Here is a 12041-nt window from a genome sequence, read left to right as displayed (position 1 = left end):
CACGATGCGATTCAACTTCGGAGAGAGACTCTGTCCATTGCCCACTGCAGGGCCCCCCTTCCCGGAGTGGTTTCAAAGCCCCACTTCTGGGAGCCGTTCAGTGGGCACCGTGCTGCTGCTATTTTAATGATACTTGTATAGAGGCGAGCATTTAATTACTCACCCCCAAGCTTATTTGCTGCTTCACTAGGGATTAGTTCTCAGCAGCATGTGGTATCAAAACACAAATACACAGTGCTGCGATTGAGGGCTGCTATTACCGATTGCTGCTTTTCTGTTAGGAATTTTAGAATTAGGAAATTTTAGAATAACTCGGTCTCGCTTAGGAAGGACAGCCTTTATTAGCGGTGCCCAGAGGCGACCCGCAGCAAACAAAGCCTCTCCCCTGCTCCCACTGCTCCCCCCGGGCTCCCCCGGGCGGGACCCTCCCGTCGCCTCACACTCGGGCTCCGACGGCCCCGGGGACGCGGGGCTGCGGGCGGCCTCCTGCCGGGCCGGGAGCAGCCCCGAGGGGCCCGGAGCAGCCCCGAGACAGCCCCGGGGAGCGGCGGGCCCAGGCCGCGGCCCTGCCCGGCGCCTCCGCCCGTCTCCCGGCAACGCGCCCGCCCGCCCGCCATGGCCCTCGCGGCTCGCCGTAGCGCGGCGGCGGCGGCACGGCCGGGCCGGCGGTGAGTGCGGGGCCGCCGGGCCTGGGCCCCGCTACCGGGAGCTGCCCCCGGCGGTGCGGCACCGGCTGCGCCCCCCCGGAGGGGGACGGAGCTGGGGAGGGAGCGGGGGGCGCAGCGGGGCTCGGGGCCGGGGGGCGGGTGCGGGGCTGCCCCGCGGCGCCTCCCGTGGGAGCCGGCCGGCCCGGGCCGCTCCTTGTGCCCGGGCTGTGAGCCGGGCGGCCCGGCTGGGGCCGGCGCTGTGTCTGTGCGCTGAAAGTCTGCCATCGGGGAGCAGAGGGGCTGCTGTGCATCCCCTCCGTCCCCTCGGGGCAGTCACTTGGTCAGTCCCGCTCGGCCAGTCACTGGGCAAGCTGCCGGGCTTTCCTCGTCCCGCCTCATTTTGTGCCCTGTACGAGGCGGGCACCAGCTGTTTGATTCCCCCGGTCGTTGCTCCCCTTGTGTCTTTCGGTGCTTTGTGCCACAGAGCCTGGGGAACGTGCCTCCCGGTGACGGTCAGCTGCATGGGTTATCAGAAGCAGGAGAGGGGAGTAATTGTCAGCTGGGCAGAACAGCGGCTTGGATGAATTCTCCTTGTCCTGGCACGTGGCAGTGGGCTCTGAGTTCTGCCCGTGCCTTTCGCTGTCATGGGGTCTGTGTGGTGGGGCTGGAGCATGGCTTAACGCTGTGTCTGCGGGGCTGATCTGTCTGCTTGGGAAGCTGTTGGGTCATTGGGCAGGTGGGAGAGGTGAGAGCAGGGCTGGCAGCTGGCTGTGGGCTCTTGCGTGGCCTTGCCGTTAGCACAAGGACTTGGCTTGGGCTTATCCGGGTTGTTCAGGCCAGGCTCATGAGCCTGCAAGAAAGGGAGAAGTTTAACGGCAGCGTCCTCCCCAGCAGGTTTGGGTCTAGGCGTCTGCCTGTCTTATGTCTGCTCTGGCACCGGTGCCTGTGAAGAATGACGTCGCGAGGTGCTGGGCCTGCTCTCTCGCGGAAGAACTACAGGCTGAGCACTGAGCCGGAGAAGTCCAAGGTCGCAGGTACGGGCTGGACACGCCTCGCACAAGCAGGACCGCTGTGGAACGGGGCGAGCGCCCCTCGCCTCGCTTGAGATCGCCTGCCTGCCAGTGGCAGTGGCCGTGCTGAGAGAGGCGTGGTGGGGCAGAAAGCGAGCGAGTCCCTGAGCAGAGGCGAGATTTTGGGAGGGCAGAATGAGGGACTCCAGCAGAAACTCGTGTCGCGGTGCTGGAGGATGTGGTGCTGCCTGTCTTTGTCCCATCAGACTCTGGGAGTTCCCCTTGCAGGGCAGACGGCCTCTCGGGTTCTCGGATTAATGCTTTCCTCGGCAATGATGATACTGCCGGGCAGTCATTTGCTCTGGTACCGGCCACCCCAGCACAGTCCGGCTTGTGAGACCGCAAGGCTGGTATTTGAGGGCTGCGTGGCACCCACAGCTAAGGCAAGCTGCTTTCTGGGGCACCAGGGATTGTTTTGCACAAGGACAGCTACTGCGAGGCATCATACAGCCTTAAGGAGGCTGTGAGTTAGCCTAGGTGAGCTGTGCCTGCGAGCCTTTCTGTCCCCGCATCTTCTCCAGCACAGCTGAGAGATGGAGTAGCAACAGAGAATGTTCCAGGTACAAGCAGGACATCAGGAAGTGCAGGAGTGGTATTATGATTTTTATTTCCCTTGGGAATGAAACTGGGTCGTCACACCCAGCTTTCAAAGGAACGTTATCTGGAAGTAGCAGAGCAGCGTTCCTGAAATGTAGTTTCACCCGAGGGGATGACTGTGCAGCCTCTCATTTGTACTGGAGAGCAGCTCAAACTGGAAGGAGCCCCTTGCTGCGGAGATGCGCTCCATAGTGCTGGTGTCTAGGGCTGTTAGTGAGGGCAGTGAGAAGGTAAATGGCTTCTTGAAGCTGTCTTCCCCCGAGCTGATCTGCAACCTGGAAGGTTGTTTTCCTGTAGTTATCAATGTTTTGCTTGTACCTGAAATGAATGGTTTGAGTGTACCTCCTGACTCCTTGAGCTTAACTTTTCTCTCCTTTTTCACAAGGGATAGTGAACAGCAGGCTGCTGAATGACTACCTGCATCGCGTCTTTACCAGTGCTGATGGGAACCAGCCCGCAGCTGCATACAGGTACTGGACTTCTCATTCACCAGATGGCAAGCAATGCCCTACCAGTCCCCAGAAATGCCACACTGCGGTGCAAGGAAAGATCTTTTAGTGCCACGCAGTGATCTTTCTTAAAAGCATATCAGCACCGTGGTAGAGGAATGACTGCAGGCTCTTGTCCTTTAATGGCTTTTTTAAACTGAAGGGCTTGACAGGAAGAATGCTTCAGAAAGTTCTGCATGCACAACCCCACTTACAAGATCACTAGGCAGTAGTTCTGAAGTAGGTGGGCAAGTAGGTGTTCGTCTTATTGTTCCTGTTCTCCCTCTGGTTGTAAAGCAGTGCAGCATGCACAGGTTTTACGCGCAGTAATGCAAGCAAGGTCATCAGTGCCCTGTAAACTAAATGCAAGGTTGTTACTGATAGATGGGAGACTGTACGTTTCTTAGGCTGAGGAACTGTTGGTGCTTTCCTCATTAGGAGCCTCCAAAGGAACGGAAACAGAGTTGCTGTGCAGTGTCTGCTTTCTTCTGCTTGTTTTCAGATCTCCTTCACCTTGTAGCCCACCAACTCATAGCTTTGGATGAGAAACACTTCCTTTGCATTTAGCTCCTTTGCCAGAGGCAAGTCAGAGGAGCTCAGGGCAGGTACAGGTGTTGCAGAGTGAGGCAGGTGTGTAGCTGCTGCTGGCTGGCGGTGCTGCAGAGTGGCTGGGCTCACATTCCACGGGCTATATTTAGTGATGCCAGCTCAGATGTGAGCTCAGAGCTTCTAAAAATAGCTCTTGGCCCTCTATACACTTAGTGAGCTAAGGCTATTGTGGGGGGAGGCAAAGTGGGTTATGTTATTTTGCCAGAAGCTCTCCTGTCAGTGTGCCTTGGAATATTCCATCTGCTCAGGCGTTTTGGTTTTCTGTACTTCTAATTTCTTTGCCTGGTGATGAACGACTTGAAAGCTTAGAACTGGCAGTTTGTTTGCCTGGTCTCTGTTTTTTAGCTTCCTTCCACCCTTCTCCCTGGACTTGGCTATTTGGTAGAAAGCCCAGTAGCAGTCAAATAGGTCTTGAAAATACCATTTGCCACATGAGAGCAACTGTTATGGTATGGTATGTTGTCTTTGGACATTTCTGTTCCTCCGTGGAGCTCATAGCAGACCTCTCCGTAGCTGTCTCATGCTTTTCTGGCCTCTCTCCAGATCTTCTCCATGCTAGCTGCTGATGAAGCTGCTTTGCTGAAGCCACTCTCTGTCATGCCAACCAAAGCTGCTTCTTCATTTCCACTTCTGTGCATCTTCACATCCATCAGATTTTTCAAAATGTCTCTTACCACAGTCTTAGGGAGGTCCTACATGTAAATCCTAGTCCCAGGGAAGTGAGAAGGTTGTTCCACAGAAGATTTGGGAAATGGGAACAGGAACAGGAATAACCAGTGACTCTCACAGAAAAGGGAAATTCTGTTGGTCCCAAAAAGACCTTCAGTATGACTAATGTTGTTTTGTGCAACCTTGAGAGGCTTGGAAAGGGAAAGAGCATGAAATGGCAAAGTGCTGCTGTTACGAAGCTATTTAGAGCAATGTAAACATAGGATGGTTGTGAGACAGTGACTGGATAGTGAAGTCATTGAAAGTCGCTGTAGGGAAATGCAAAGGGATGTAGTGAAAGGGGAACAGCCCCACCTTTGTGCATAAAATGTTGGGTCATTAGCTGACTTCTGCACGTGAGTGAGACTGGGTAGGGAATAAAACAAGAAGAAAGTCAGAAAAAGCTAATAGGAAGCAAGGGATTGTTAACAAAAGGATGAAAGATAAGGAAAACTATTATGTCACTGAATGAATTAGTGCTTCATGCTCTTTTTGATTAACACGTGGTTCCAAAAAGGGTATCCTGGAACTGCAGAAGTTTTGAGGAAGGCTAAGAGCAACAGCCAGAAGTCGAATGGCTCCTGTATGATGAACTGCTAAGTAAGCTAGCCTTGAAATGAAAGAACTGGGGGAGGCTGCTCTGAGGAAGGTATCTAAAGTGGTAGCCTGGAATGAGGGGGTGTGAGATGTCTAGTCAGTACAAAAGGTTTGAAGACACCATGGTTTCTGCTGTTGTCAGAGGGAGGATGCTGGGCTAGCCTGACCTTTGTTTGAACTGCTTCATCCGCTGGTACAGTCTTCTGTTTTGCTTTGTATTATGAAGTACTTGGGAAAAGAACTAATCCTGACTTAGGCTGCATCCGTATGATGCTGACCGCAGCAGTCCCAGTCTGTAGGCACTGATAATGCATGCTGGCAAGATCCTCTTGAGCAGACTGAAGTCTTTAAGATCCTTTGTTAACTACTTTGCTTGTTCGTGCTGTGTTTGGTCCTTGGTTCATTCACGGCACCAACATGCTGGTCAGCAAATTCCTCAGATTCGTGGCAAGAAACAGATCAACAGAACTTCCTGGTTCACTGTCTGGACTGAAAGCCTTTCAAACCTGAAGACAGAGTTTTCTGAAGAGCTTCTGTGTGTGTTGATTCCCTAGAAAGCACCTGACGTTCCAGAACCTACAGGAACACCTGGACCGGTTGCTAGCAGAGGAGAATGGCCCTGAAGACAGTCGAGGTAGGAGACACAACGTGTCTGTGCAATTTGTGCTTCTGCTTGTGCTGCTTAATTGGGAGAACAAGTTGTGCCATGCAAAACAGTTCCTTGCGTAAGCGTTCTTCTGCCCTCCTGTGCTCTAATTTATTGTCCCTTTAAATCCTGCCTGGCTCCAGTTCTGTGACGTGTTGGCCAAACATTTGGCTCAGAGTTTAGTTTGGCCTTTGAACTCTGCCAAAGTAAAATTTTCAGGTGACGTGGAAGGTTTTACGTATCACCTGACTGCTGCATAGCTCAGACCTTGAGTGTTGCTGTGCAAGCTTCTTTTTAAATCGCGGGTGTCTTCTTTCCTGAAGTTCTCATGGGCTAACATGGATAACGCTGTTTGAGTCTGCTGCTGCTGCAGCAGAATTGAAGTGTTGTAGTCTTGCAGGTGGCACTCACTGGGTGTGCTGCTAAAACCTAACAGGTTTTCTGCAATTCTTGTTTCAGATCAGGGAGCAGAGGGCCGGCTCGGTCCCTCTACTGTAGTGTTGGACCACACGAGCGGTTTTGAGGGGCTCCTGCTGGTTGATGATGACTTACTTGGGGTGAGTGTGATGCTGGCTGCAGCAGGAAATGGGTTTGTGAGACCAAAAGCACTCAGTTTGTTCTTCATGGCAGATCCCTGTCACTGGCTGTATGGTATGTTTTTGAATGGAGTCTGCCCAGAAAGCTGAGGGATCCTGGAGGAAATACATGAACTCTCCTGGGAAAAGGTGTAGCAGTACCCCTAAGACACAGCAAGCTCTGAGTGGAGCTGTGAGGAAGGGGAAGTGTTTTCTGGCCCAGGGGCTCACTGAAGAGCTTGGCTAAGCAGAGTTGGTGACAGCAGCCAGCTTTCCTGTCCCTCCCTCCAGTGACTACCTCTTCCTTCCTTCCTTCTAGTCTTCTGTAACAGTGGTGAGAGGCTGAGGCTGAAGCCAGGCCTTGCTGCTGCACTGGCTGCTTCCTTTCTCCTTTGTTTCCATTAGCTCCCTTCTGTTTCCTTAGCTGATGTTCCTTGGACAGAAAATCAGCTGTAAGAATCCACTGGAACTGAATCCTTTCCTCCTTCAGTCATTTCTCCACTCCTTTCGTACTGGCACTGAGCACACACAACCCTTGCTCCTGGGCTCGTTCCCTCTTTCCTCGGTGTAGCCGGGGGCTGCCCCTTGTCTCCGCTTGCTGTTTGTCTAGGATTCAGATGTCTTTCCTACATAAAGGCCACCTTTGTATGCCTGGCACAATTCACTGGAAACCACGTGTCCCTTGTACTGCTGCCGTGCTGCATGTGTCCCTGGGGTTTGTCAAGTCCAGATGAGCTGTGGGGAGGATGCTGGATGGTTCCCTTGGGCCTGTTGGCTCTGGGTACAGCTGCAGGGATGGGGAATATGTCACGTCTCTTCCCCACACTATGATCCATGAGTAGTTCTTCATCACACTCTGGTTTTCAGGCCTTTTTGCCTAACTTTAAAATCTCTTTTGTTTGTTGGTCCAGGTGATTGGCCACAGTAACTTTGGCTCGATCAGGGCCACGACGTGCGTGTATAAAGGTAAGCAGATAAGTGGGTGATGCTTGGAGAAAGGTCCCAGCAAGAGTGTGTGGAGGGTTGCACAGCTAGGTAGCTCAGGAAATTTTGAATATGTTGCTGTTCTAGATCTTGAGCACTGTCTTCCCCGGTTCATCCACTGGCTTCTCCAGGAAGTCAGGATGGAGGATTGCGTGGTACCCTAGTGAAGAATTGGGAGGGAAATGCCAGGGATGTTGCAGAGGTCCTCTGAGTGTCCAGATTCTCTTCTGTGGGAGCAGTATCAGGTTTTGCTTCTCTAACAATGGGTCAATCAGCATGGACTTACTGTGTGTTATCATTTTCTTTCAGGGAAATGGATTTACGAGGTGCTCATCTCTTCCCAGGGGCTCATGCAGATTGGCTGGTGTACTCTCAACTGCAGATTTAATCAGGAGGTACTGTAACTGCTGCACCCACCTGCTCTGTTACTCCACCACATTTTAGGTCAGCATGGAGCATTGCACTGGTGCTGAGGTCATTAGAAATGCCAAATCTGTGGTTAACAGATCTTTTCTCAACTCTCCTTCTGTCCTCTGTTCCCGGAGTGGTGTGTAGAGCGAAAGGCTCGTGCACTGGCTGTGTTGCCTCTGCATGGATGTGTTGCTGTTCAGCTGGCAGGTTCTCCAGAGCGTGCATGGCTCTGCCGTGCTGGCTGCTGTCTCTCAGGAAGGCCCGCAGCAGCCAGTACTACAGATCTTTTTTGCCCAGGGGAGGCAGGCCCAGGCCAGCTCTCGTCAGGCGCTGGGTGGGATGCTTGATGCTAGGAAGGTGTGCCAGCTGTGGAGTTTCACTAACCTGCCACTCCACACTGCATGAGAGGGGAGGTGACAGGCATCCTGAGGGGCTGTTTTGGCAGTGTCATGTAGCAGTACCCTTCTTCTGACCCCAAACTCACATATAATATATGTCCAAACCAAAGATCACACAGGTCATTGGATTCACTCTGTCCAGGCAGAGCATGTGTGCTGTCAGCTGCTCTCCCTGTCTGCCAGTCTCCCCCTTGAAGCTGCTCTTGCAAGGAAGGGGATCTTCTCTGCTTGGTCTAGTCTGAAACTCTTTTGTACTTGGTGCAGGAAGGAGTTGGAGATACACCAGATTCATATGCATATGACGGCAACAGGGTGCGCAAATGGAACGTGACCACTACCAACTATGGCAAGGTGAGTACTGTCCTCCCAGGAAGGCAGGGAAGCAGACATCTCCTTCTGCTCCCTGGCTTCTTATGGGCTCTGTGAAATGCCCTTGGGCTGTGCTCCCTGCTTCAGTGTGCTCTTGGGAAGGCTTTGTGCCAGCACTGATTGGTACTTGGGAGGTGCTGGGCGTGCCACGTAGGTGCTTTCTTTTAGCAGCCCCAGCAGACTGATCTCCAGCATAGTGATGCTGGTGGTGTCTGGAAGGCTCTGGTTCTTTGTAGCCCATCAGAGGATGAAGCAGTGTTGGCATAAGTCTGATCCCATGCACATCCCTAGTGCTGGAAGGGGAAAAAGATCCTAGCCAGAAGCTTATGAGCGGCTTCCAGCAGTGTCTGAAAATGCCACGTGAGCTGCTGTCAGAAGGAGCTGTCTCTCCTGCAACCCTGAATCACAAGGGATTGGTTGGGTTAAAGTCTGTCTTCTGGTGTGGGAACACCCTGGATATATGTCTAACATCTTTCTTCTCCTTCTACTGCAGTCTTGGGCGGCAGGAGACATCGTCAGCTGTCTGATAGACCTCGATGAGGGCACCATTGCTTTCTGCCTGTAAGCATCTTCGTACCGTTCCTTGTTTTGCAGGTGGCTGTATGTCATATACGTGCTTTGGCACTGCTCAGCAGGTTGCTGAGTCCTCTTTCTACCCTCTCTCCTTCAAGTTCCTCAGCAGTTCCAGCCTCTGCTTCTCTGCTTTGTGTTCAGAAGCCATCTAAATGGACTTCTGAGCCTCCAAAGTTCAGGTGGGAGCAGCTGGCAAGAAGGTGCCCAAGCACCTCCTAAGTCTATATGAAGTTTCCTAGGATTTTGGAAGGGAAGGCATGTGCTGTGATGCTTCATACCACAGCTGGCTGAGCCCCACTGACTGCTTTTGTGGCCAGTGTAGACCCTGCCTGCTCTAGACTCACAGGGAGACGGCTTCTGCTGTCTTTCAGGAATAGTAGACTGAGACCATTCTCCTTTTCTTTCCACCAACATCAAATGGATGAGGCCAAAAATGTCACGTGCCGGTCAGATATCTAGTAAGGATTTAGGTTGCCCTTGGTGCTGAATGGGGCTTTTTGTATTGTGCAGACTCTAATGCCTCCCCATGCTGTTATATGAAAACGGGAATTCTGCTGTGCTTCCCAGGGCACATGTTCAGCAAAACTGTGGGGTTTGCATGTCTGCCAAGCAAGGACTGATGTGTCCATGTTGGCAGGGCTCTGGGAGGGGAATGCCGATACCTGGGTTGTTCAGCTGACCACAAAAACCTACTGTGGCTCAAGTTTTGTTGGTTTTTCTTCTTTCAGGAATGGCATATCTCTGGGAACTGCTTTTGATAACATCACAAGAGGTGCTGGAATGGCATACTTCCCTGCTATCAGTCTCTCATTCAAAGAGTCTGTTGCTTTTAACTTTGGAAGCCGTCCACTTCGATATCCTTTGGGTGTGGGAAGAGGATGTCTAAAGGGAGATGAACCTGTCCTGAGACCACCCTTTGAGGCTATAGAATATACGTACCTGAGTGCAGTTCACTTTTTCTTGGTGCTTTTGCTCAGAGCAGAATCAAGGAGAGAAGCAGCCATCTCTCAGCGCACAACTGCAAGGCACGCAGTCACCTTTTCTGGTGCCAGCAATTGCTGAAATGAGGTTTGCTTTGAGCTCTTATTCAGTAGCTCATGCTGCAGCTGCGTGATGCCGGATCCCAGGCACTCAGCTCCTGCAAAGGTCTCACTCTCCAGGTCTGGAAACCCTCATGCATTTGTGCTTCTGAGCCTGTTGGCTTCGGGTCTGTTCCACCTCTCAGCCATGCAGGACCTCTGACGTGGTAGGAGCATTGCCTGCAGTGTCTGTGCAGAAGCTGAGACCTGCAGCCCTTGTCAGAGCAGTCCTGGACGTGCCTGTTGACAGCTGTCATGGAGGCTCCTGGTGGTCTTTCTGATGAGGACACAGCATTTAGGGAAATCCTTGGTGGTTGCAGTATGGGCAAAGTGGGGAAAAGATCCTGTGGCTTATCATCTATTTATTTCATTTGAACTGTGACTTAGGCATGCATGGATATAAAGTAAAATAGAGAGACACTATTTTCTTTGCACAAACAAAAGAAGTCCTGAAAGGATCAGATTGCACCTTAACACTTGCCTACGTATCCAGTGGAAGGCTACCACCCCTTGCAAGACCCTCCTGTCGCAGACCTCGTGAAGGCTCGCAGGCTTTTAGGCTACCTGAAGAACGTGATCCATATCGGGATCGATGTGACGGTAGGCTAAGGTTCCTGAGCAGGTCTGTGGGGCCAGGAAACATGGTTCTGCACTCCTTTGTACCTGCTGGTAGCCCAGATGTTTCCATACACCTATGAGTCTAAACACCTGCTTGCTTTTGCATGGGGCATGCACATCTCTGGACTTGCAGAGTGGGATTCCTAATAGTTCCACCCTGAGGCTAAAGTTAAATCGTATTGGGCTTTGTTCTCAGTCCTAAGAAGTTTTCTTCCAAGGGGTGATGTTTGTTGGGGTCAGAACTGATGGATGTGATATTGCAGCCTTGAAAGAAACTTGTTCATATCCCAAGCATTTTCCTGATGTCCTGGTGCCACGATGCAGTCAAGTTCTCAAGGCAGGTCTTCTTCGAGAACTGTTCTGGCTATACCACTGTTCACTAGAAAACATTTTTTCCTCTAGGGTAAGAGATGATCTGTTTCTGCACACAGGACAGGGAATGCCCTCTGCTCTGATCTCAGCTTGCCTGGAGGCCTGGCTTACTAGTTGAGGTCTTCTGCAGGGATTCCCATTTACAAGTAGTCACACTCACTCAAACCATGTTCTGGAAAAACAGCCTGCCAGGCTGCATGCACGTTACTGATAATAAATGACGTCTGATCTGAACTACACCTCTCCAGAGACATGGTCCTGGATGCCTTGCCACCCTCATTTGTCACATTCAAGCTTTCTAGCCCAATGAGGCGTGGGGTAGCAAACAGTGGCTACTCCAGGCCCCCAGTTCATTCAGTCGTTGGTGCAGGGTGGACTGGGCTAGCTCCAAGCTGTGTGTTTTTCTGGGTTTGGCATTGCAGGAGGGGAAGCTGGTGGAGAAGGACACATCCATGTGGCAGTTGCAGGGAGAACCCACAGTGTTGATCACATTAGCCCACATCTTCAATTATTTCTCCCCTCTCATGGTGAGTTCTGACTGCTCATTGCAAGTTTCTATAGGTACCTGGTGCTTGCAAGGGGTGGTGAATTGGGCCCTGGCCTTTGCTGGGAAATGACTCTGCCCTGGAGGGCTGTTGACTTGCCTGTCTGTCTGCAGTGCAAGGTGTACCTGGTGGAAGATGTGCTCATGACCTTCCTGTTGAGCATCCTGGAGCGAGGAGGGGCAGTGGAGGCCCATCCCCTTATTCAGCAGCTGCTGGATCTCATGTGGCTTCTCATGGAGGTGAGTTGCTAGGGCATTGGTTCATCCCCAGGAAGGCCATTGGAGGTGCTGAGCACAGGAAACTTCACCCAAAAATACCGGTAGTGATCAGCTTCTTTCCCTTTCTGGTGATCAGATTCTTGTTTTTGCAGTAGGCCATCACTTCCCTGAGGTTGTCTGGCTCACCAAATGAAGCCAAATGCCCCAGTGGGGCTGCTGAGTTTGTAGAAGAGACAGCTCTTACCCTGTGAGCTGGCTCCTGGTGGGGCTCAACAAAGCAGCTCCTCCATCATCACATTTACACCAGAGTAACTTGTCTTTCCTTTCGGGGTTGGTGCTGCCAACACTGTGTGTTGGGTAGGTTTGGGGGACGTGGGTGTGGGTGACTTACCCCAGCCAAATGGGACCTGGGACTTTGGCTTCTTGTAGACATCTGCTGGGTTGGCTTTACTAGTTCAGCTGCTTCTCTCCCTGCAGCAAAGTGATGGCACCAGCCACTGCTCAGACTCCCCTGCTGAGTCAGGGGAACAGACACTC

General features: G+C 52.0%; 1 protein-coding gene across 4 annotated transcripts in view; it reads left to right on the top strand.

Annotated features, from left to right (window-relative positions):
- Positions 1–447: 447 nt before the first annotated feature.
- The window catches only part of RNF123 (ring finger protein 123), a 46839-nt gene continuing 35245 nt past the window's right edge, over positions 448–12041 (top strand). The window contains exons 1-13 of one of the 4 annotated variants that reach the window (XM_072044069.1): positions 448–668; positions 1542–1681; positions 2706–2784; positions 5271–5350; positions 5822–5919; positions 6849–6903; positions 7231–7316; positions 7995–8081; positions 8593–8660; positions 9401–9526; positions 10237–10351; positions 11164–11268; positions 11400–11525. In XM_072044069.1, coding sequence (XP_071900170.1) covers positions 1600–1681; positions 2706–2784; positions 5271–5350; positions 5822–5919; positions 6849–6903; positions 7231–7316; positions 7995–8081; positions 8593–8660; positions 9401–9526; positions 10237–10351; positions 11164–11268; positions 11400–11525 — 1107 coding nt within the window. In that variant the 5' untranslated portion in view covers positions 448–668; positions 1542–1599. Of the gene's footprint in view, positions 722–1541; positions 1682–2699; positions 2785–5270; positions 5351–5821; positions 5920–6848; positions 6904–7230; positions 7317–7994; positions 8082–8592; positions 8661–9400; positions 9533–10236; positions 10352–11163; positions 11269–11399; positions 11526–12041 lie in introns of all 4 variants that reach the window. The other 3 variants (XM_072044068.1, XM_027468002.3, XM_027468004.3) reach the window with 3 other exon arrangements.

This window comes from Anas platyrhynchos, chromosome 13, assembly GCF_047663525.1.
Source record: "Anas platyrhynchos isolate ZD024472 breed Pekin duck chromosome 13, IASCAAS_PekinDuck_T2T, whole genome shotgun sequence".
In the NCBI taxonomy this organism is placed as follows: Eukaryota; Metazoa; Chordata; class Aves; order Anseriformes; family Anatidae; genus Anas; species Anas platyrhynchos.
This window is presented reverse-complemented; position numbering and strand designations above follow the sequence as displayed.